Source organism: Typopeltis vanoorti, chromosome 17, assembly GCF_054136105.1.
Source record: "Typopeltis vanoorti isolate ZY-2024b chromosome 17, IOZ_Tvanoo_1.0, whole genome shotgun sequence".
Taxonomy (NCBI): Eukaryota; Metazoa; Arthropoda; class Arachnida; order Uropygi; family Thelyphonidae; genus Typopeltis; species Typopeltis vanoorti.
In genome coordinates, this window is record NC_143565.1 from 51,479,680 (window position 1) to 51,500,673 (window position 20,994).

The 20,994-nt window shown below is 36.8% G+C and overlaps 1 protein-coding gene across 4 annotated transcripts in view; it reads left to right on the forward strand.

The window, feature by feature from the left end:
- Positions 1-20,994, forward strand: part of LOC150097387 (spectrin beta chain-like) — a 795,721-nt gene that overhangs the window by 144,888 nt on the left and 629,839 nt on the right. For all 4 annotated transcript variants that reach the window (XM_090407783.1, XM_090407784.1, XM_090407785.1 and 1 more), the window contains exon 5: positions 3,922-4,094. In XM_090407783.1, the coding sequence (XP_090263909.1) occupies positions 3,922-4,094 (173 nt within the window). The remainder of the gene's footprint in view (positions 1-3,921; positions 4,095-20,994) is intronic.

Genomic DNA, 20,994 nt, shown 5'->3' on the forward strand with positions numbered 1-20,994 from the left:
CTTATCAGGTTTGCTTATTTTTATTTATCTTAATAAACATGTGGTCGCAATACCAGAATCTTTCTTTTGAACTGGATATTTGTTTAGCTACATATTATGAACTTAATAAAAAAAATTGCAGCATAGTAGTAAGGAAGGTTTTATTACTGACTTCTTGATAACTAAATCTGCTTAAGTATGCAATGAGAATTATACAAATGATGTCCAAGAGATTTCAGGTGATAACGACGTCTGGCCACTCGTAAATAAAGAACATCTACGAAATGTTAGTGTTGAAGAGAGTGATGACGATTGAAATATACACTTTATTTTATTTTGCCTAAAACGTTTGTGTTATGTACAATGAAGTTTACGTACAGTTTATAATTTTTTATAATTTTATACTATGTATTTGTTTCATAGTTTGTGTTTTCTTAACTTGCATGAATTACCTAAATTAAATAAAAATATATTTTTGTTGGATATGTCATGGTTTATATAATCTTAAAAAAAAACGATTTCGGAACCTAACCCTACTTTTTCTATGTGATCTGAGTCTCGCATAATGCAATTTATATAACACACCATTTCTATGGAACCTAACATCCGTGTTATACGAGGGTTACCTGTATATTCCTATATTATTAATTTTCGTGTTTCCAATTCTTGCATTTAAGTCTCCTTCTAATATTACATAATCATTTTTGTATATTTTGTAATTGATTATAAAATTCAATATTATCATCTTTCTTCCTTCTTCTGGGGCATATAAACCAGTTATTGTTAAATAACCTCTGTCTATTCTAACTTCTATTATTTGTTCATTCCATGATTTATAATATTTTAACTGTTTGAAAAAGAAATTATGAATCCAAATCATACCTGCTTGTGCTCTTTGGTCTCTGTCACTATATGAGTATTCTGCAATTGAGCAGGTTCTTCTCTTAGTAGCAAAAACTTTCCTTCCACTCTCTTCTGTTCTGAGCCTTCTCTTTCAAGGTTGTGTACCTGTACACAACCTTGAAAGAGAAGGCTCAGAACAGAATGGAAACCTGTATCCATTCAGCATGTCATCTAGCATTGTTTTCCTTACTCTTCCTCTGGGTCTTTTTCTGTCTATTTTTCCTTCAATGGCATCTCTCTGATGATTCCATTCTCTTTAAGAATATGTCTAATCCAGTTTCCCTTTCTTCTTTTTATCCTCCTTAACAGACTTCTTTCTTCTTCTACTCTTTTTAAGACCTTTTCATTAGTTATTTTATCTGCCCATTTGATTTTTTCCATCCATCTCCAAATCCACATCTCAAAGCTTTCCAAAATCTTGATTTCTTCTTTCTTCAGTGTCCGAGTTTCAGCCGCATAGAGGACAACACTCCACACATAATATTTTATTAGTCTTTTTCTTTAGGTTTCTATCCATTTATACTTCTGAATAAATTCCATTTTCTATTAAAGGCATCTTTTCCCATTGCTATTCTTGCTTTTACGTCACTTTTACATCTTCCATCACTGCAAATCACGCTTCCTAGATATTTAAATGTCTTTACTTGATTCAATTTTTCCCCATTTATTCTGATATCCATATTTGCCTCTTTCCTTGCTATTTTCATTACCTTTGTTTTTCTTATGTTAATTTTCATTCCATAATATATTACTCCACTACATATTGCATTAAAATTAATTTAAAATTATTATTTAATTATAATTATTAAAATTATTTAAAATTAAAACGTTTTTTGATCTGAAATTTAGTGGGTTTGTAATTACAAGATCAGTAAGTGGAGCAGTCTCTAAGAATATCAGTTTTTCTGTTGTATTCACTGGCATTAAGAATAACAGCAGTGCTTTCCTTATCAGCTCTAGTGATGACTATAATGTTATCTTTGTGTAGTTTCTTGAGGCCACTGAGATTTGTTTTAGGTGGCAAAGATCTAGAAAGAATGCTAGTAATGCCAAGCCTAATATTGTTAGCTATTTTCAGCCAAGTTAAGAATATTGCATATAATGTTGAACATTAGGTCAAATGCCAATTCTTGTTTTGGTCCAGTAGCAAAATTGTGGCTGTAGGATGCTGATGGTAGCTTTCCTAATCCTTTTTGATAACACATTAGCTGTAGTATTGAGAGAATGAAGTTGAAGCATGGGTTTAGAATCCAAGCCTGTTGTACTTGTTGATATGTTTATTTTTTATTTTTAAGTTTTCTTTTTGAGCAGAGGCTTCTGAAATATCAAAAGAAATGAAACAGACTTTAATGATGAGAATAGCTGAGAGTTCTTACTGTAATGAGCCAATGACTACGTTGGTTTCTTCTCCCCTTCTGGCCAATATCACAGATATCTTTTCCTTTGCTATCCATTCTGGATATTTCTCTTGGAAGAGCAAAATTTATAAACAGATACAGAGTACATCTATGGGTTCTCCCTTTGCCAATTTTTTTATGGAATATTTCGAAGAACAAGCTCTTGACTCAGCCCTCTCAAACCTATCTGGCTAAGATATGTAGATAATGTGTTCTCTATTTGGCCTCATGGCCCAGACACATTACTCTTTCCTCTCTCACTTCAGTAGTCTTCACCTGGAATATAATTTACTATGGGAAAGGAAACTAATAATAGTCTGGCTTTTTTTACACATCTTTGGTAATACGGCTACATAATGATAGCCTGTCCTTCTCAGTATACAGGAAACTCACTCATACAGACATACATTCACAAACTTTTTTCCCACTCCTTTCAACAATATGGTATTATTAAAACACTAACCAATAGAGCCTATAACCTTTGTTCCAATGAGGCATATCTTGCAGAAGAACTTAATCATATTCACCTTATCTAATGGTTACAGTTTCCACGGTATTAAAAAAAATAACCAATCCATTCCCAGTCCTTAACCTTATTATTATTTCCTTTGAGGCACCAGAAAAAATAGCCAGAATCTTAAAGAAATGCAACCTCTACATGGCTGTCAAGTTCCACTTGAAACTATTCACCTTTATCTGTTTTACTAAGGAGGACAGACAGAAGTATAAGTGGACAGACAGGAATGATCAGACATCACTGGCATGGAAGAACATAAAAAATATATCTGCAATCATGGCTATGGTCAATCAGGCCTTGCAGACCATGCTTTAGATATGGCTCATAGAATCAATTTGATTCTATGATTTAGAAAGTCTGTTTTTAGAAACTGTAGTTGCTTTCAAAAATGAGCCTCATTTGAATAAATATATGATTGCATAAGAATTTCCAAATTATGGGAAACACTAATACCTTGAGATCCCAGTTTACATCCTAGTCTGCAAACAGGTGCCCACAGAGGATTACTCTCCTTGTTAGGACTCTAGTCTTTTGTCCACGTATCTCACTTTGTTTTGTGTTGCCTTTGTGCGTGTGTGTTATAAGTCTCATATTATACTCCCTGATGATATCTCAATGACTAAGATGGACTATTGGAAGAAATAAAATATTATTTTTAATCCTTTCTCAGTGTTGTTTCACTCTATTAAGCCTCTAATATGAGAATCTCACTAGACTGGGTGAGTAGGCAAATGAGTGGTGTTTCAGCTGAATTTTGCAAACTGTAAGGTCTTGAAATTTGGTAGGCAAGAATGGAATGCAGAGTATGCGATTAATGAGGAAATTCTGAAGAAGATGTAAGAGATAAGATATGTGGGAGTGATCTGCTTTCTCTCTCGCACACACATACCCACAGATGTGTGTGTGTGAGAGAGAGAAAATCTCAAATTTTTTCCTATTATCTTTGTTTTTAATATGGCAATGATGCCATCTGTTCACTCATCTCCTAATCTTTTTTTTTCTTTCAGACCTCTCATATCTTTGATTTTCAGTGTTTGATAGTGTTTTATTTCCAACCCAGCTCTCATTGTTAATAGCATATTGTTAATAATAGCAGCAATTATGTTTTTCCTATTTTCTTTGTAGATTCAGGATATTACAATTGAAGAAGTTGATAACCAAGAGACAAAATCTGCAAAAGATGCATTGCTTTTATGGTGCCAAATGAAGACTGCAGGTTATCCTAATGTGAATATTAGGAATTTCACTACTAGTTGGAGAGATGGGTTAGCATTTAATGCTCTGATACATAAGCACAGGTAGGAATTAAGATATATATTTTATGTTTTTTATAATATTTGTGTGTTTGAGTAGAAATTATTAAGAAATGATTTTATGCAGAAATCTTAATGTTTCAGCTAAAATCTTTATTTAATGGCTGTATTCAACTTTATATGATATTCAATTCTCACTATATTAAATACTACTCATTCAAACTCAGCATAATATGCTAAAAAAGTCCCACTGAAATTTAAATATCATCTTTGTTTAAATTTCAGTTATAGTTTTGTTATAGTTAATTCTGAAAGAAATTAACTATAACAAACTACTCTTTTTATTTCCTCTGAGTTTGCTATATTTAGCTTTAGTTTGTAAAATAGCATTGAGGTGGAAGTTCAAAATTTTCTTTTGAATATAATGTAATTTAAATTAGACTTTTCTAACTTTAATTCTTTCTAACTTTGTTTCTGATTATTAAACTGCATACATAGCTTAGCTTAATGAGTATGGTTGGATTTCTTCCAAAAACAGGAAAGTGTTGTTAGTGTATTTGAGGGCCAAACATTTCAGAATGCATCTGATGGAAGGCATTCATGTACAAGTTGGTGATAGCATTTGTATCTATATATCTCATTCTTCACAAGCTTCCACTTGTGAAGAATGATATAATACTGAGAATTTTATATATAGAAGCTACAGTAAAAATGGGCTATATGAAACCATGATAGGATTATTGATAAATTACAAAATGGCTTAATGTCTTGACATGAGTAGTTGCTGCATATTTGAGTCACTAGCATTTTGTTGTAATGAAAAGTGTCTGAAAGAAGTAATATCAGATTGTATTTCCGGGATTAGGAAGATAAATGAAATATGAGTTAAAAAAAGAAAGAAAAAGGATGAATGAGGAGCTGTTGTAAAAAAGAAAACATCGTGGTGCAGATATTGGATGAAGTGAGGAGGCCAATAAAGTACAACTGACTTACCATGGTGAAAAAAAAGAAAAGTCTAATTATGAGAAGTTTGCAGAGTGAGCTAATGGAAATTCTAAGAAGCTCAATATGTGGCAAATCAAAGGAAGAATGATTCTGGACAGTAATCTTCGTCGATACAGGATGCCAGTTGGTCAAGTAGGTATTATATCTACTTTCCAACAAATCGATCATGGTTTAAATTCCACTGAGCATAAGCATATGTAAATGTTTGTAGAATTGGGGAAGGGGGTGGTATTCCATCATCCATTCTGAGACCACCACCTTTCTAACTGGATGCCTGAAATGGCTTGACAAAATTCCATGATTATTTAACCTTTAGTCTTCACATGGTACTAAATGTATGATTGGTGTACTATCTTTCATGGGTCAGATTTACATTAAAAAAAATGGATGTGATAGAGATAGTCAAACTGTTAAGCAGTCATTTTCTAGAATATACATCCATGTTGGGACACTGCAGTTGGTCTAAATCAAATAATGAGTTAAAGGTGTTAAAATTGTTATAAGAACTTGATGCACACCCAGTGGCATTGTTGGATAAACTGTCAGCATTTTTAATGTGCATAAAGGGAGTTGCAGGACCATCAACAATGCTACTAACCTGTTAGATTCAAGTCTGAACAATCTCTTGAATCTCCAGGTTGTAAAAGGAAACCACGATAGTTTAAATGCCTAAAAGTAGTGCCAGGACACATGCAACTAATAGCAGACTTCTTAGTATTGCTGGAATGGTAATTACAATGCTGGGGAAGCTGGTCAGGTCCTGTATTCAGGAATGGTTGTGCGGAGATATGATTATCTATAGAGAATAGCATGGCTTTATTAAGGTTAGGTTGTACCTTCAGCATTTTGCTGCTTTTGTTATGGTAAAGTGATAACTGAATTGAACAGGACTGGATTTTGCAATTGGGTTTGGTTTTACAAAATACAATACACTCATGAAAAGTTGTTATATAAGTTTACACCTTATAGATTTTAGTTTATATAACCAAGAAGAAGAAGAAGAGTATTCAGGAGACTAGTGGCATTTCCCAGGGTTCTTTCCTTTTGGCTTTTACTGTTCATATTAATGATAGTGGGTGATATTCAGTTGTTTATCAATGTAGCAACTTAGGAAGAAATCATTTGCCCATGCATCACGAATGAGCAGATGACTCATTTCAGTGTAGCCAGGTGGTTCAACATTATGTATTTTGGAACAGATATTGCATGCTGAATATTATCTTGATGGAAATTTATTTTGTGTGTGTGAGAGAGATGAAATTTGAAGGCCATATCGATGCTTAGGAGTAGAAACAGACTTGCAGGGAATAAAAGGCATTCTTCCTCTTTATAAGATAAGACCACATGTAAACTTCCATGCTCAGATAGTTACTTGACTTTTACAGGAATGGAGATGGGGGATAATCCAGAGATGGTCCAGCTGATATCAGGTCTATGGAATGTCGATTAGAAGGATAGATTGAAGAAATATGGGTCCTACAATTTGGTGTTTAGAGGAGAGATAGGATATGATATTGCAGGTGGAGGGAGAGAAAAAAGCTTCATCCTTTCCTCTTCTCCTCCATGTGAGGCACCTCTTTGTAATAAAGGGGAACTCCCAGTGATAATACTGGCTCTTTTCATTTTTTTTTTTATCTTTGTGTATTCGTTTCTTGTATTTTTCACTCTACTTCTCCTGAGTTTTTTTTTTAACCATCCTTTTAACCAGAGATCTATTATTTTAAACAAGTGCCATTGTTGGCTATGCATTCTCAACCTATGGATGTCCAGAAAAGATCCTGGTAGTGTAGTTTCACATAACTTTGACCCTTGCTTTGATACAAGATAGGGCCTTCTGGATATACCATCAGGGATCATTTGGTTATTGGGCTTGCTTGCAAGAGTCCATTGTGTTGCAGTAAGTATCCTACCTCCCCCTTGATTGACAGGGACCCCCAAGTCTTGCTGGTATGACCTTTGCAGTGGCTCCTCCTTTGGTATTATTCAAGTGTAACTTCTTCATCATCGCATCAACTTTACGTTAGAAAAAGAATCTCCACAGGGTATCTCTTTTTTGGATTTACACATCAAAAGAAAAGAAGACGGTTCCATCGCCACTTCTGTCTTTCGCAAGCCTACATTCTCGGTTGCTACGTTCACAATTCTTCTGCTCATCATCCATCTCAGAAATCTGGCATTATTAAATCACTAGTTTCCAGAGCACACAAATTCTGCTCCTCTGAAGAATCTTTAAACCAGGAATTAGAAGTTATCAAAAATACAGCCATCCTAAATGGATATAATCCCAAAACAACTCAAAAAATCATCAGTCACTTCTGCATACATCAAACCAGACAGGAAGAAGTGCATAGGATTCCCATACCTTATGTTAAAGGCATCCCAGAACGTCTTTCTAAAATTATGAAGAAATACAATTTTGCCACTACTTACAAACCTATCAACTAAATTTACAACTTATTACCTTCTCCTAAGGACAAATTCTCACCCTTGATGTTACCTGGTGTTTATGAGATTCCATGCTCATGCAAATTATCTTACTTTGGACAGATAGGTAGGTCTGTTCAGAAACGCATCTCGGAACATCAAGACCACATTCGTCTTCTTAAACCGCAGAAATCAGGCCTCTCTCGACACGGAATTGAAAATCCAAACCATAGGATCCATTGGGAAAAGGCTAAACTTTTACATAGATCTTTATTTAAACATGAACGTTTATACAAAGAAAGTTCTGAAGCCCTACTACACAGACCAAACCTAAACTGCAACGACGTTCTTACTATTCCTAAAGTATGGGAAATTATCATACAAAACTGTGTTAAATAATTAAGGTTTTTTTTTTTTTTTTTTTTTTTTTTTGTACTACTTTAGCACGTTATGCACGTTTTCATGAGATTCTATTGTAATCATGCGCCCTAACTGTATGTTATTCCTAATTTTTGTTTAAATACTGTACTGATGATGTCCTAAGATACTTAGGATGAAATATTTACAATTAAATAATTTTCACTGTGGTTTATACGTGTGTTTCTTCTAATTAAGTGTAACTTTGTTGTTAGTTGTGAGCTCTTACAGAATTCTGCCTTCATTGAGAATGTCTTTTATCCTCAAGTTTATAAGTTTATTAGGCCTTTAGTAAGTTTGACCAAGTATAGAAACTGTATATATACAGTAAACCCTCGATTTAACGGACTAATAGGGGCTAAGGGTGTCTTAAATCGAAAGTCCGTTAAATTGCGAATTTTTTAAAATAAAAATATATTAACATAATACTGCAGTTTTATCAATATTGGCACTATAGTAACAAAAAAATTGTTTTACACATAATTTTTAACATAATTTTCACACTTTTAGATAAGTTAATGTTTGATGTTGAGGCGCTTGGTTTCAAAGCAGTCAAATCAGTGGACAGAAGCCAATGACAAAGTTGGTTCCATCAGCAGGAAAGGTCATGGCATCGGTGTTTTGGGATGCTTTTGTTTATTAATTATCTTGAAAAGGGTAAAACAATAACCAGGGAATATTATTCCGATCTTTTAACTAGACACGAAAAAATTCGTGAGAAAAGATCCGGTTTGCAGAAGAAAAAAATCATCTTTCATCAGGACAATGCACCTGCCCACAAAGATGTTTTGGCAATGGGAAAATTAAGGGATCTGCACTATGAATTGTTGGAACATCCACCCTATTCCCCAGATTTGGCTCCCTCTGACTTCTATCTCTTCCCAAAATTAAAACTCTTTCTTGCTGGTCAGCATTTTTCTTCAAATCAAGAGGTGATTGCAGCTGTAGAGGGGTATTTTGCAGATCTTACTGAGAATCATTACAGGGATGAGATAATGGCTGGAGCATCACTGGAATAAATGTATTAGTCTTAAGGGAGATTATGTTGAAAATAAAAATAATTCTATGGAAGTTTTTTCACTTGGCTATGCTACTAATTATATATTGGGTTTTATCCTTTATCCAAGTGTTAGCAAACAAAGTTTGTGCCTGAAGCAACTCATGGTAAAGGTGGTATAAGTTCTCATTACTTGCCTTAGTATCCCCTATAATGCAAAGCTCATCTCCTTGCAGGCATGTATAATGCTATGCATTAAGGGAAGGGCCACTACCCAGACCGGTTTCGACTTTATTGAAATCTCTTCAGTGCGAGCCAGACCCAGAGGTGGTTATACTAAGACAAAAGTAATGGAGAAGTCATATTTACCTATACGAGTTGCCAAAGGGCAACTACGAGTTGCCAGCGGGAGGAGATAGGATTAAGGCTTCAAATTATATGCCTCTGTTTATCTGGAGTTGTGGTTAAAATGCTAGGTTAGTGAGGACCAAGATTCAGAACCGTATTCAGAACAGCAGTATTCTCTTTGATGAACAACATGACTTAACTCATATGCCAGATTAGAGATAGGTATCAGCAAGACCTGTATGGGTAAACTATATCCTTGCAGAGGAAAGTTGCTAGTGGCATGCCCCAAGGGTCTATTTTTGGACATATTGCTGTTTATCTGGTGTGTTAATAATATTGGAAAAGATTTGAATGCTGTTATAGAGTTATTTGCAAATGATACAAAGTTAGGGATGAATTATGAGAATTAGAACAGATTCTGTAGTTTTGCAAGAGGACTTGAATAGATTGGGCAAATGGGTGAGTGAGTCGCTAGTTCAGTGTTGCAAAATATGGTTTTAAAATTTTGGAAGCAGAGATGGAATGCAGATTTTAAGATTGGTTGGCTATCTTAGAAGAATTTGGAAAAGATTGAGGGATCTGGATCATTATGTGGATCCAGATCTGATCTGAATCTGGTACTGTGAGGACAGCACAGCAGATTATAACAGTGATGCAGAGGACACTGACGTAGAAAGAATTTGATTCATTTGTGTAAGGATTTGATCAGCCTCATATGGATTACTGTTCACAGATTTGGTCACCTGTTTTTCAAAAGATAAAATGTTGAAAAGGGTCTGGAAACAATTGACTGAGGTGGTTTCTAGTCTGGAATATTGAGTTTGAAGACGGATTGCAAATTGCAAATGCAAATTGAAGAGTATAGTGGATGGGAGGATGAGGTGGTGGGAGAAACGATTGATTCTTATAAGTTGGTAATGTTGGTTATTACCAGATCATAGAATGCATGGAGATTGGGGGATGGGGTGAAGAAGAAGCCATCCCTGGAAGCTAGCTTCCATCCCTGGAAGCTAGGAAGTTGAGGACCAGGCTTTTTGTGTGTGTGTGTGTGTGTGTGTGTGTGGAGACAGTGAATACATTTCAGGCATAGTATGATGAGTCATGTGAAAATGGGATCTTCTGAAATTAGTCTTTTGGCTATTAAGGTCTGGTGATGATGACAATTATAATAAAACATGCAAAAATTGAAAAAAAAAAACATTTGTGGGTAGGTTTAAGTCTACTTGACGATTGTTTAGAGAAGCTAAATAAAGCATCAAGTTTTTTATTATTATTTTTTAATTGAATTACTTGGCTAAGGATAAAAGTAGCAACAACAGACAATGATGGTAAAAGGCAGAAGAAGGAAATGTATTAAAATTTAGTATGGGACAGATAAATTGAAACTCGTAATAATGTAAACATTTACATTATTAATGTAATGTAATATCGAAAAAATTTACCTGTTTTCTCGAATTATAAACTCTGCTGGTGATTCAAAAGTTACATTGTTTCATACTCATTGCATAAAAATACACAGATATCATTTTGATGTATATATTTGACATAAAATACAGGATGGTCCAGAATATTCCATAAGTCATGAAACGAACCATTGAAAGGGCCCATCTTTGTGAAGCAACTGCATAAGTTTTTCAACATCACCAGATTTTTTTTTTTCTTTATTAGTTATGAAAAACCAGGTAAATGTGATGTGGTTTTGCTGGCCTGGTTGGCTGAGTGGTTAGTGTGTCCACTCTCCAGTCAAAAGGCTGGGGGTTCGAATTCCTCAGTGGGCATGGATGTTTGTGATTGTCTGTGAAAATACTAGTGGTGGTGGGTGGTAGATGGCATTGGTGTGGATGATAATAGTTGCAGTTTGTTCTAGTTGATGGATTGAGTGGTGAAGACGGAGAGTTGTAAAGTAGGTGCCCTCTCTCGACGAGTCTTTGGACTCCTTGGAGGTGTCACGTAACAATAATAATAATAAATGCTTTCCACTGGCCCTTTCTACAGAATATTCCATGACTTACAGGCCACCCTACATATTCATCTTTCTTATTGCACGGTTAACTGACTTTATTAACTAGCATTCATGTTTTTGTTATTCATTGTCACTCACTCATAACATAGCTTCTTCTGTAACCTGGATCAGTCCACTGCTGGTTTAAGGTCTTCTCCAATTTTCTCCATTCCATTCTATTTTCTGCTTTTCTCATCCACTGCATTATAGCAGTCCTGTCAGTTTCATCTTGCCATCTCTCTTCCTTGGTCTTTCCCTTTGTCGACTATTATCCATAGGTCTCCATTCTGTCAATAATTTAGGCTATCTTGCATTATTATATCTTGTGATGTGTCCAGCCTATCTCCATTTTGAATGTATAATGTTAATGTCTTTACACCTGCTCTCGATCTTATCAAATGAGAGGGTATCTTGTCTTTAAGTGGCACACCAAGCTTGTTCCTTTCTGTTCTTCTCTGGATAACTTTCAATCTGTGAATCATATTTTGAGTTAAGTTCCTGGTTTCACAAGTAAGACGTACTGAGTGAATGCTTTCTTGTTCAAACTAATCGAAATATCACCTTTGAAGATATCTTTCATTTGCATCCTTCTTTTTATTTTTTCTTTTTCCATCTTTAATTTTTATAATTTGTCTGAGATAAACATATGAATCTACCCTATCCACTTCTCTACCTTCCAGTATAATTCTTTTTGGTGTTAAATTGTCATTCATCATTACTTTTTTTTTTTTTTTAATTCATTTTCAATCCAATTTTACTGGACTTCAGTTAATTCTTTTAATTTTATTTCTAGGTCTTGCATTTTCTGCTAAGAGAACTATATCATCAGCAAAACATAGATAAGTTAGAATCTTTCCATTAATTTTAATTGCTTTATTCTTCCAGTTCAGTCATGAAAACTTTCATTTAATGCAGATAGAATGAGTCAGATCGACTATATTATGCCGTAGGAAACATCTGAAGGAGGTGAAAAACTGTAAAATGATTAATGGAGAAAGTGTAGCGGCACAGCACAGGTTTATGTTGTGGTAGACTGTGATGTAAAAGGGGAAAAGAAGAATAGACGGAAGTGGCAGATACAGAGGAGAATAAAGTGGTGGAAATTGGAAGAGGAAGGCCCAAGGAATAAGTTTAAAGAAAAGGTATTGAAAGAAATGAAGTTACCAGAGGATGTGGAAGAATGGTGGGACATTAATAGTCGGAATATTAGAAAAATTGGAGAAGAGGTGCTTGGTATAACATCAGGAAGGGGACTGCCTGAGGATAAGGAGGCATGGTGGTGGAATGAGGAGGTGCAGTTGGAGATCAAGGAAAAGAAAGAGGCAAAGAAAAAATGGGACATGACTGGAACTAGAGCCGACAAGGAGGCATATAGATCAGTGAAGAAAAATGCAAAGAGAACTGTGGCAAGGGTGAAAGCGAGGGCAGTTGATGAGCTTTATGAAGAACTGGAGAGAAATGGTGGTGAAGCTCAGTTGTTTAGAATAGCGAAAGCCAGAGATAAGGCCTCGAAAGACATAGGATCAGTCAAGCAGATAAAGGATGCCTCAGGAGTAGTATTACAAGAGGAGGACAAAATCAGAGGAAGATGGAAAGAATATTTCCGTAAACTACTAAATGAGGAGAATCCGAGAAAGAGGTGTGAGGATGGAGAGGCAAACGAGAGACCAGTGCAAGACATAAGTAGAGAGGAAGTGGATTGGGTACTAAGAAAAATGAAGAATGGAAAGGCTGTGGGGGGGCAGACCAGATACCTGGGGAAGTGTGGAAAAGTTTGGGCAGTGAGGGTGTGGATATGTTATGTGATCTGATGAGGAAAATAGCCCAACAGGAAAAGATACCAGAGGAATGGAGGAAAAGTATTCTCGTCCCAATCTACAAAGGAAGAGGAGATGTTCAAGACTGTGGCAACTATAGAGGGATCAAGCTGATGTCACACACATTGAAGATATGGGAAAGAGTAATTGAAGGAAGGATACGGCAGGAAATGAAAATTGGTGAGGAGCAGTTTGGATTTATGCCAGGAAGAGGGACAACGGATGCGATATTTGCGCTAAGGCGATTGACAGAGAAATATAGAGAGATGCAAGTGGATCTGCACTGGTGTTTATAGACCTGGAAAAAGCATACAACAGAGTGGCCAGGCAGGAGGTATGGAGGTGTATGAGGAAGAAAGGGGGGGCGGTCGGAGAAGTACGTGAGGTTGGTGAAGGAAATGTATGGGGGAACAGAAACTCAGGTCAGGTCTAGTGTCGACATGACAGAAGGGTTCCCCATTGTCGTAGGGCTACACCAAGGGTCAGCTCTGAGCCCCTACCTCTTTGACCTGGTCATGGATGTACTAGTGGAGGATGTCAAGAAGGGAGGCACCATGGAGTATGCTGTTTGCCGACGACATTGTTCTATGCAAATCATCCCGAGAGAAGCTTGAAAATACCCTGGAAGAGTGGAGAAAGGCATTGGAGGAGAGAGGCATGAGAATTAGCCGGGTGAAGACTGAATATATGTCAGCGGGGAGTGACGAGGATATGGCCATACAACTCCAGGGTGAAAGGCTAATTTCAGGGAAGAAATTCAAGTACCTTGGGTCGGTTATTGAGAGGAATGATGACTTGGATGAGGAAATACAGCACTGAATAACATGCGGTTGGATGAATTGGAGGAAGATGAGTGGGGTCCTGTGTGACAAGAGAGTGAGTTGTAAGAGGAAAGGAAAGCTGTATAAGATGGTGGTGAGGCTGGCGATGCTGCATGGTGCGGAGACGTGACCTATAACCAAGGCACAGGAGAGGAAGATGGAGGTAGCAGAGATGCGGATGTAGATGGATGAGTGGTGTGACAAAGAAGGACAGGATAAGGAATGACTACATCAGATGGACGGTTAAGGTGGGACCAATTGGCAAGAAGATACAAGAAAGTTAGCTGAGGTGGTTTGGACATGTAGAGAGGAAGGGTGAGGAGTATGTTGGTAAACGAGTGGAGTATATGGAGTTGGAGGGAAGGAGGAAAAGAGGCAGGCCCAAGCTCAGGTGGAGGGATAAGGTGACAGAGGATCTTATGGAGAAAGGATGAAGTCCGAAGGTTGCCCTGGACCAGAGAACTTGGAAGAGGAAGGTTAAAGATCGGTGCACTGACCCCGTTTAACATGGGATAAGGCATAGTGAAAGAAGAAGAGGAATAAAGAGTTTGGGAGATATTGCATCTTCTTGTCTTATTCCTCTATTTATTGTTTTCATCTTTTGCATTTAAACTGCTCATGATAGTGATATAAAATTCATTAATGTAATTTTAAGATTTTTCTACTTTGGTATAAAATTCTTTGATTCCTTCATCTGAGTGATCTCCAGTTAGGGCATACACTTGTACAATTTTAATTTGATGTCTTTTATTTATTATATGCCTATTTCTGCTATTCAGGTTGATATTTCTTTCATGTAGATTATATTATCTTTTAATTTTTTATGTCTTGGAAAAACCTATGTCATCAATGGAATTATCACAGTTGCAGTGTATAATAAATGTCCATTCTGTAATTTAATTAGATGCTCCCCCTCTTTGCACTTATGAGAGTCCGATCACATCTTATTTCATTTTGCCATTTTCTCTCTCTCTCACTCACTCAATAGCTCTCCCAATTGGATTTCACCTTGAAGAGATCTACAACCTATAAGTGTTAATGAATATTCTTCTATTGTCCCCTCCACGTGAGGCACCTGTTCATAGTGGAGGGGACTTCCCAGTGATGGTACTGTCCCTTTTCATTTTTCCTCTTTTTCTTTGCTTTGCTTCATGTATTCTTCCCTCTACTTTTCCTGAGTCTTTTTTTACTATCCTTCTTCCAGACCACCATTACTGGGATCCAATGTCTTGCCACTGTGTTTGCTGTGTGGCGCGACCCGTAGACATTTGGAAAGGGGGATCCTGGTAGTCTTGCACTATTATGGCTCCTGCTTTGACAAGATGGGCAGTCCCACTATCTGAATGACCTGACCAGGATCATTCAGATAGCAGACTTGCCTGCAAGGATTAAGGGTGTTGCAGTGTCTCCTTTCCCATGTTCTGGTGACAGGGGGCCCAAGGCTTGCTATGGTGCTCGTATGGGATTGGTGAATTCCTGACATTCCTCTCTCTCTCTCCAGCAAGCAATGAGTGCACTCAGGAGTGGAATGTCAGGAATTCACCAATCCCATACGAGAAAGCCCCAACCTTTTATTGACACTATTGATACACCTTTCAACAACAGAAGCAAGAAACAAGGCATGTGATAATGCACCAGTTTTTCTAATCATCTATGTAGCAGGTGAAAAGTCAATAGAGAAATTGTCACCCTTCTTCATTCAGAAGAACTGACAAGATCTCCCAGAACAACTACTCAGAGCAAAATCAATGAGTGGAATGCCTATAACAGTTACACCCCATAAAACACTCAATTCCTGTAGAGGAGTGATCCCAGTGTGAGATCTCCTAGCTGTCCCTATTAAGGAGATATGTTCAGAGCTGAAAGATTGGGAGTGACAGGTAAGAGGCACATCATGATCTGTAGGGATGGTCACCTGGTTCCAACCAGAAACATCTTTACATTTGATACTCCTAAGCCTCCAACATCTGTTAAAGCAGGGTATTTCAATTGTCCTGTTTGACTTACATTCCTAATCTACTAAGATGCTTCAAATGCCAGAAATATGGACGTGTCCAAACTGTATGGCGTGTATATAGAGCATGTTAACAAATCCTGCTCTACGCCAAGAAAGCTAAATGTGTAAAATAACAGTTACACCCCATAAAACACTCAATTCCTGTAGAGGAGTGATCTCAGTGTGAGATCTCCTAGCTGTCCCTATTAAGGAGATATGTTCAGAGCTGAAAGATTGGGAGTGACAGGAGTACTCTTTGATATGCACAGATGCAACCTGAATGGCATTGCATGCCATTCAGGTTGCATCTGTGCATATCAAAGAGTACTCCTACCAGAAATGTACAGCCTCTGTCCAAAATAAACCAAACTTTTGATAGTAAATAAAACACAGACCAATTATAATTATTCGTATCATTTATTTCAATCAGTATACTCTCCCTCAGCTTCGATACAGTGTTTGGCACGGTCAATTAATTCGTTAAATGATTCGTTATCCCAAAGCAGTTTTTGGGATACTGTTGAGGATCGTGGTTACTGCCGCTTGAACATTTTTAAAGGTGTCGTATCGCTTTCCTTTTATTGGCAAATGAAATCGGGGCAAGAGAAAGAAGTCACAAGGTGCTAAATCAGGTGAATACGGTAAGTGATCCAACATACAAACTTGGTTTTTACTCAAAAACTATCTCACAATGTTCGAATGATTAGATGGTACATTATCGTGCAAAAGTGACCAGCTGCCTGCATTATGATATTCATACCATATGCGACGAATTCTCGCTATCAATTGCTTCAAAACTTCGAGATAAAACATACCATTGACCTTTTGGCTAGGCGAAACGAATTCTTGTGGCCCTTGGAATCATACTATAGCATTGTCTTTACTTTTGACTTCTCCAAGCAACTTTTTTTCGGATGTCCTCTTCTGGTGGTCTCCTTCAGCACTCTGGCACTTTGTTTTGGGCTCATACTCAAAAATACACCATGTTTTGTCACCAGTAACGATCATTTCAAGGAAGTTCGAAACCGTTTTAATGAGGGCCTTGCAGTGTTCAATTCGATGCATTTTTGGTCATCGGTCAACTTGTTGGGAACATATCGCGAATTCAATTTACAAAGGCCCAAACTATCAGTCAAAATGCTGTGCACAGTTGATTTTGGAATCCCCAATTCATCTACAATCAATCTCACGAACGATTTGGTTTTCTTTGATGAAATCATGTGCTTTTTGGATGTTAACTTCACTCAGTCCAGTTTTTGGATGGCCCTGCTTTTTGTTACTTAAGGGGGTGTTTAAGGGTGAAAGCTAGATAACTGAGAGGAGACCTCCACATAGCCTTTAAAGAAATGTGGAAAACCGACCAGGGCTTCTGACTTAATGTCCAATCCTCACCTTCTCATGGTGCACCCTGTTGGGTATCTTCCTGGATATTGAACGAACGAGGATGGGCAGGCAACTTGGGATTTAGCCGACCAAATTGTATTCTTATTGGTTAAATCAAAATAAAAAATGATGGTACAACATGACAAAATTTCATGCTGGCTGGGATGTCTCCCAGTTAAACAAGGCCCCCATTGTTTTCGCCAGGGAACTAGGGCAAACAGCGAAAAGTCAGCTACTGGAACAAATCTGAAAACACACCCCAACTCAACATCACCAGAGTTAAAGATTGGTACTATCAACATAAGAAACCTGAATGGCAAAGAAATGGAGCTAGCTGAGGAATTAGATAAGTACCAGATCGACATAATAGGGGTGACTGAAACAAAAAAAGACAAAAACTGATGAGATCTTTCTGAGCAATAAATACAAAATGTTATATTCAGGCAATGACAATCAAGGAAAAGAAGGAGTAGCCATAGTATTCAACACAAAATACGAGGCTAATCTTCTTGAATAGCAGTCAGTCTCAAGTAGAGTGATGTGAGCAAATATGAGAATGAGGAACTGGACAATGAGACTTATTTGTGCAATGGTAGTGGAGGAATTTTTTGATGCTTTAGAGAAAGCAGCTGACACAATGAAAAATGAAAAGTTGTTCCTTATTGCGGATCTAAATAGCAGAGTAGGAAATCATTGTCAGATATACAAAAATATTTTGGGAAAATTTGGAGAAAAGAGCAAAGCTAATAATAATGGCAAATACCTGTTGGATTTCTGCTCAGGACATGGACTGGTTATTATGATCAGCATGTTCCAACATAAAAATGTGCACAAATTCACATGGGGAGAAGAGGCAAGGAATAAGAAAACTCTCATTGACTATGTTATGGTTGATAGTGATGTCTTCTTCCTGGTGCAGGACACCAGAGTATACAGAGGATTTGAAATTGGAAGTGATCACTATTTAGTCTTGAGCAGGATAAAATTGAATTTCATATTGAAAAGAATAACATGTAAGAAAGTTTTAAAGCGAATAAAAGTTGAACAGCTTTCAGATGTGAACTGTAGACTAAAATACACAAAGATTATTGAAGAAAAAATGAAAGAGTTTGAGAACAGCAACGAAACCTTGGAGATTCACTGGCAGACCTTGAAGAAAACACTGATTGATTCAGCCAGAGAGGCATGTGATGAGTTTGTCTGCACGGATAGAAAAATCAGAACTCCATGGTAGACACAGGAAGTTAAAGAGGCAGTGAAGGAAAAGAAGAAAGCATGTCAAAAGTTTCTGGCAAATAAGTCAGCTTGTGCTCTTAGAGAATACAGAGACAAATGTAAGAAAGCTATACACTATGTAAAACTAGCTGAACAAAAGTCATGGGAGGACTTTTCAAGAACATAGAAAATAAATATCAAGAAGGTGGTAAAATATTCTAGAGGTTGTTGAAGAAGCTTAGAAATGGAGGAAAGAGTGCTATAAAAGGAGTTAGAGATGATAAAGGTGACATGAAAACGGGAGAAAAATATATCCTTGAAGTATGGAGTATCTACTTTGAAAAATTTCTAAATGAAACAAGCAGTGATAGTACAGTGGTAAAAAAACACTCATCAGCCATACTTGAAGTAGAAAACGCCATCAAAGATTTAAATGTGGAAAGGCAGCAGGAGTAGATGTTATTTGACCAGAAATGCTGAAGTATGGTGGTATAAAAGGTTTACAGTGGCTGCAGTGCATAGTTCAGAAAGCCTGGACAGAGGTATTCCCGATGATTGGAGTAGAGCTCTCATATTACCCATATATAAAAAGAGAAATACAACTGAATGTGAGAAATACAGGGGCATTTAATTACTGAGTGTTCCTGGTAAGATATATGCAAGTATACTTGAGAAACATGTGAGAAGAATTGTGGAAGAAAAACTTGGTGAAGGACAAGCTGGATTCAGGCCAAATAGAGGCTGTCAGGATCAGATCTTCACTTTACGACAAATAGTTGAGAAAGCATGGGAATATAACAAAGATCTATATTTAAGTTTTGTCGATCTGGAAAAGGCATATGACAAGGCGTCAAGAGAGAAGCAAATCAATATGCTACAGTTATATGGTGTCAATGGGGCATTATATCAAGCAATACTTGGTCTTTGAGTTGTAAGTCAGCAGTTAGAATTGAAGAAAGTACAGGAAGATGGTTTAATGTTAAATCTGGTGTCAGACAAGGATGTGTATTATCCCCTCTGTTATTCATTATCTATATGGATCACATTATGAAGGAAAGTGGCATTAAACATGATATATGAAAATTGGAGATGTTAATGTCAGCTCTTTGCTTTATGAGGATGATGTTATACTTCTAAATAAATCCACTATGAGTTTGCAAGATTCGCTGACTAAATTAAATAACTGTTGTAATAGATATGGTATGAAGGTCAGCAAGACAAAGACGATGAAAATAGGCAGAATAGTTGAAAATGTCAACTGCGTTGTGAACAGTGAACCTGTGGAACAAGTAAAATATTTTAGCTACTTAGGCACGATTTTTAGTGAAGATGGTAAATTAAATATATGGAAATAGACAACAGAATCAACAAAGCTGGTATGGTAGGAAGTCAATTGAATAAATTCATATGGAATAAGAGAGAAATTAGTCGGAACACTAAATTAGCTGTATACAAGACAGTGTTCAAACCAGTTTTAACCTATGAATCTTAGAGCTGGGTAAGAAGTAAAACACTTGACCGAAGACTAAAGACTGCAGATGTGAGAGTACTGAGAAAGATTACATGTGTAAACAGATGGCATCAATGGCAATATCATATTAAAAATGAGGATATTAGGAAAGAACTTGACATTGTCAGCATCCAGGAATGTGTTAACGAAGCTAATCTCAAGTGGTATGGTCACCTGAATAGAATGGGCGAGGAAAGATTAACAAAACACGTGTTCTCTGCCAGGTTTGCAGGAAAACGACCCATAGGATGACCAAGATATAGATGAATCGATACTGTACAAAGTGCTTTAGACGATAGAAATATAAGATCTGATAATGTTGGAATTTTGACAAGTAACAGACTGATTTGGAGGAAAATTGTAGGTAGGAAGTTAGTAATGATATAAATTTTTCATGTAGCAGTATCATATCCTTTACACCCATTCAAGGTACATGGCAGGAATTTGATGATAATGATGATGCTTTTTTTTTTCTTCAAGCATCTCGCAACCACTTTGAAATCATTTAAACCACTCGTAAACTTGAGTACGGGATAAGCATTCATCACTATGTGCTTTTTGAAGCATTTGATGTGTTTCGGTAAAACGTTTACCAATTTTAACACAAAAGTCAATCGCAGCTCTGTTTGAAACTCGTGTTCAAACTGTTTGTCAAAACACAGTTACTCTTGGCACTATAACTTGCCTTGTAATTAAACAAATGTCACAAACAGCTGACACAACACTAACGAAGGTTGCTTCTTTCGACAACAAAAAGATACAACAGGTGGTGCCACTAGTTTCTTCTCTTTTCGAAAAGTTCGGTTTCTTTTTGGGCAGTGGATGTATAATTTATACAGCCTCTTTGAGTTCTTTACAGGCTATCTCTTCTCTCATGTGTAATCCATATCCAGTGCTTGGCAAAGTTCTTCAACTCTTGTACAAAAATAAAGACCGTTATTTTTCATGTTTGGTTGTGTTGGATTCCCAACTACGTTGGAATTAAGGGAAATGACATCCTAGATGCAGCT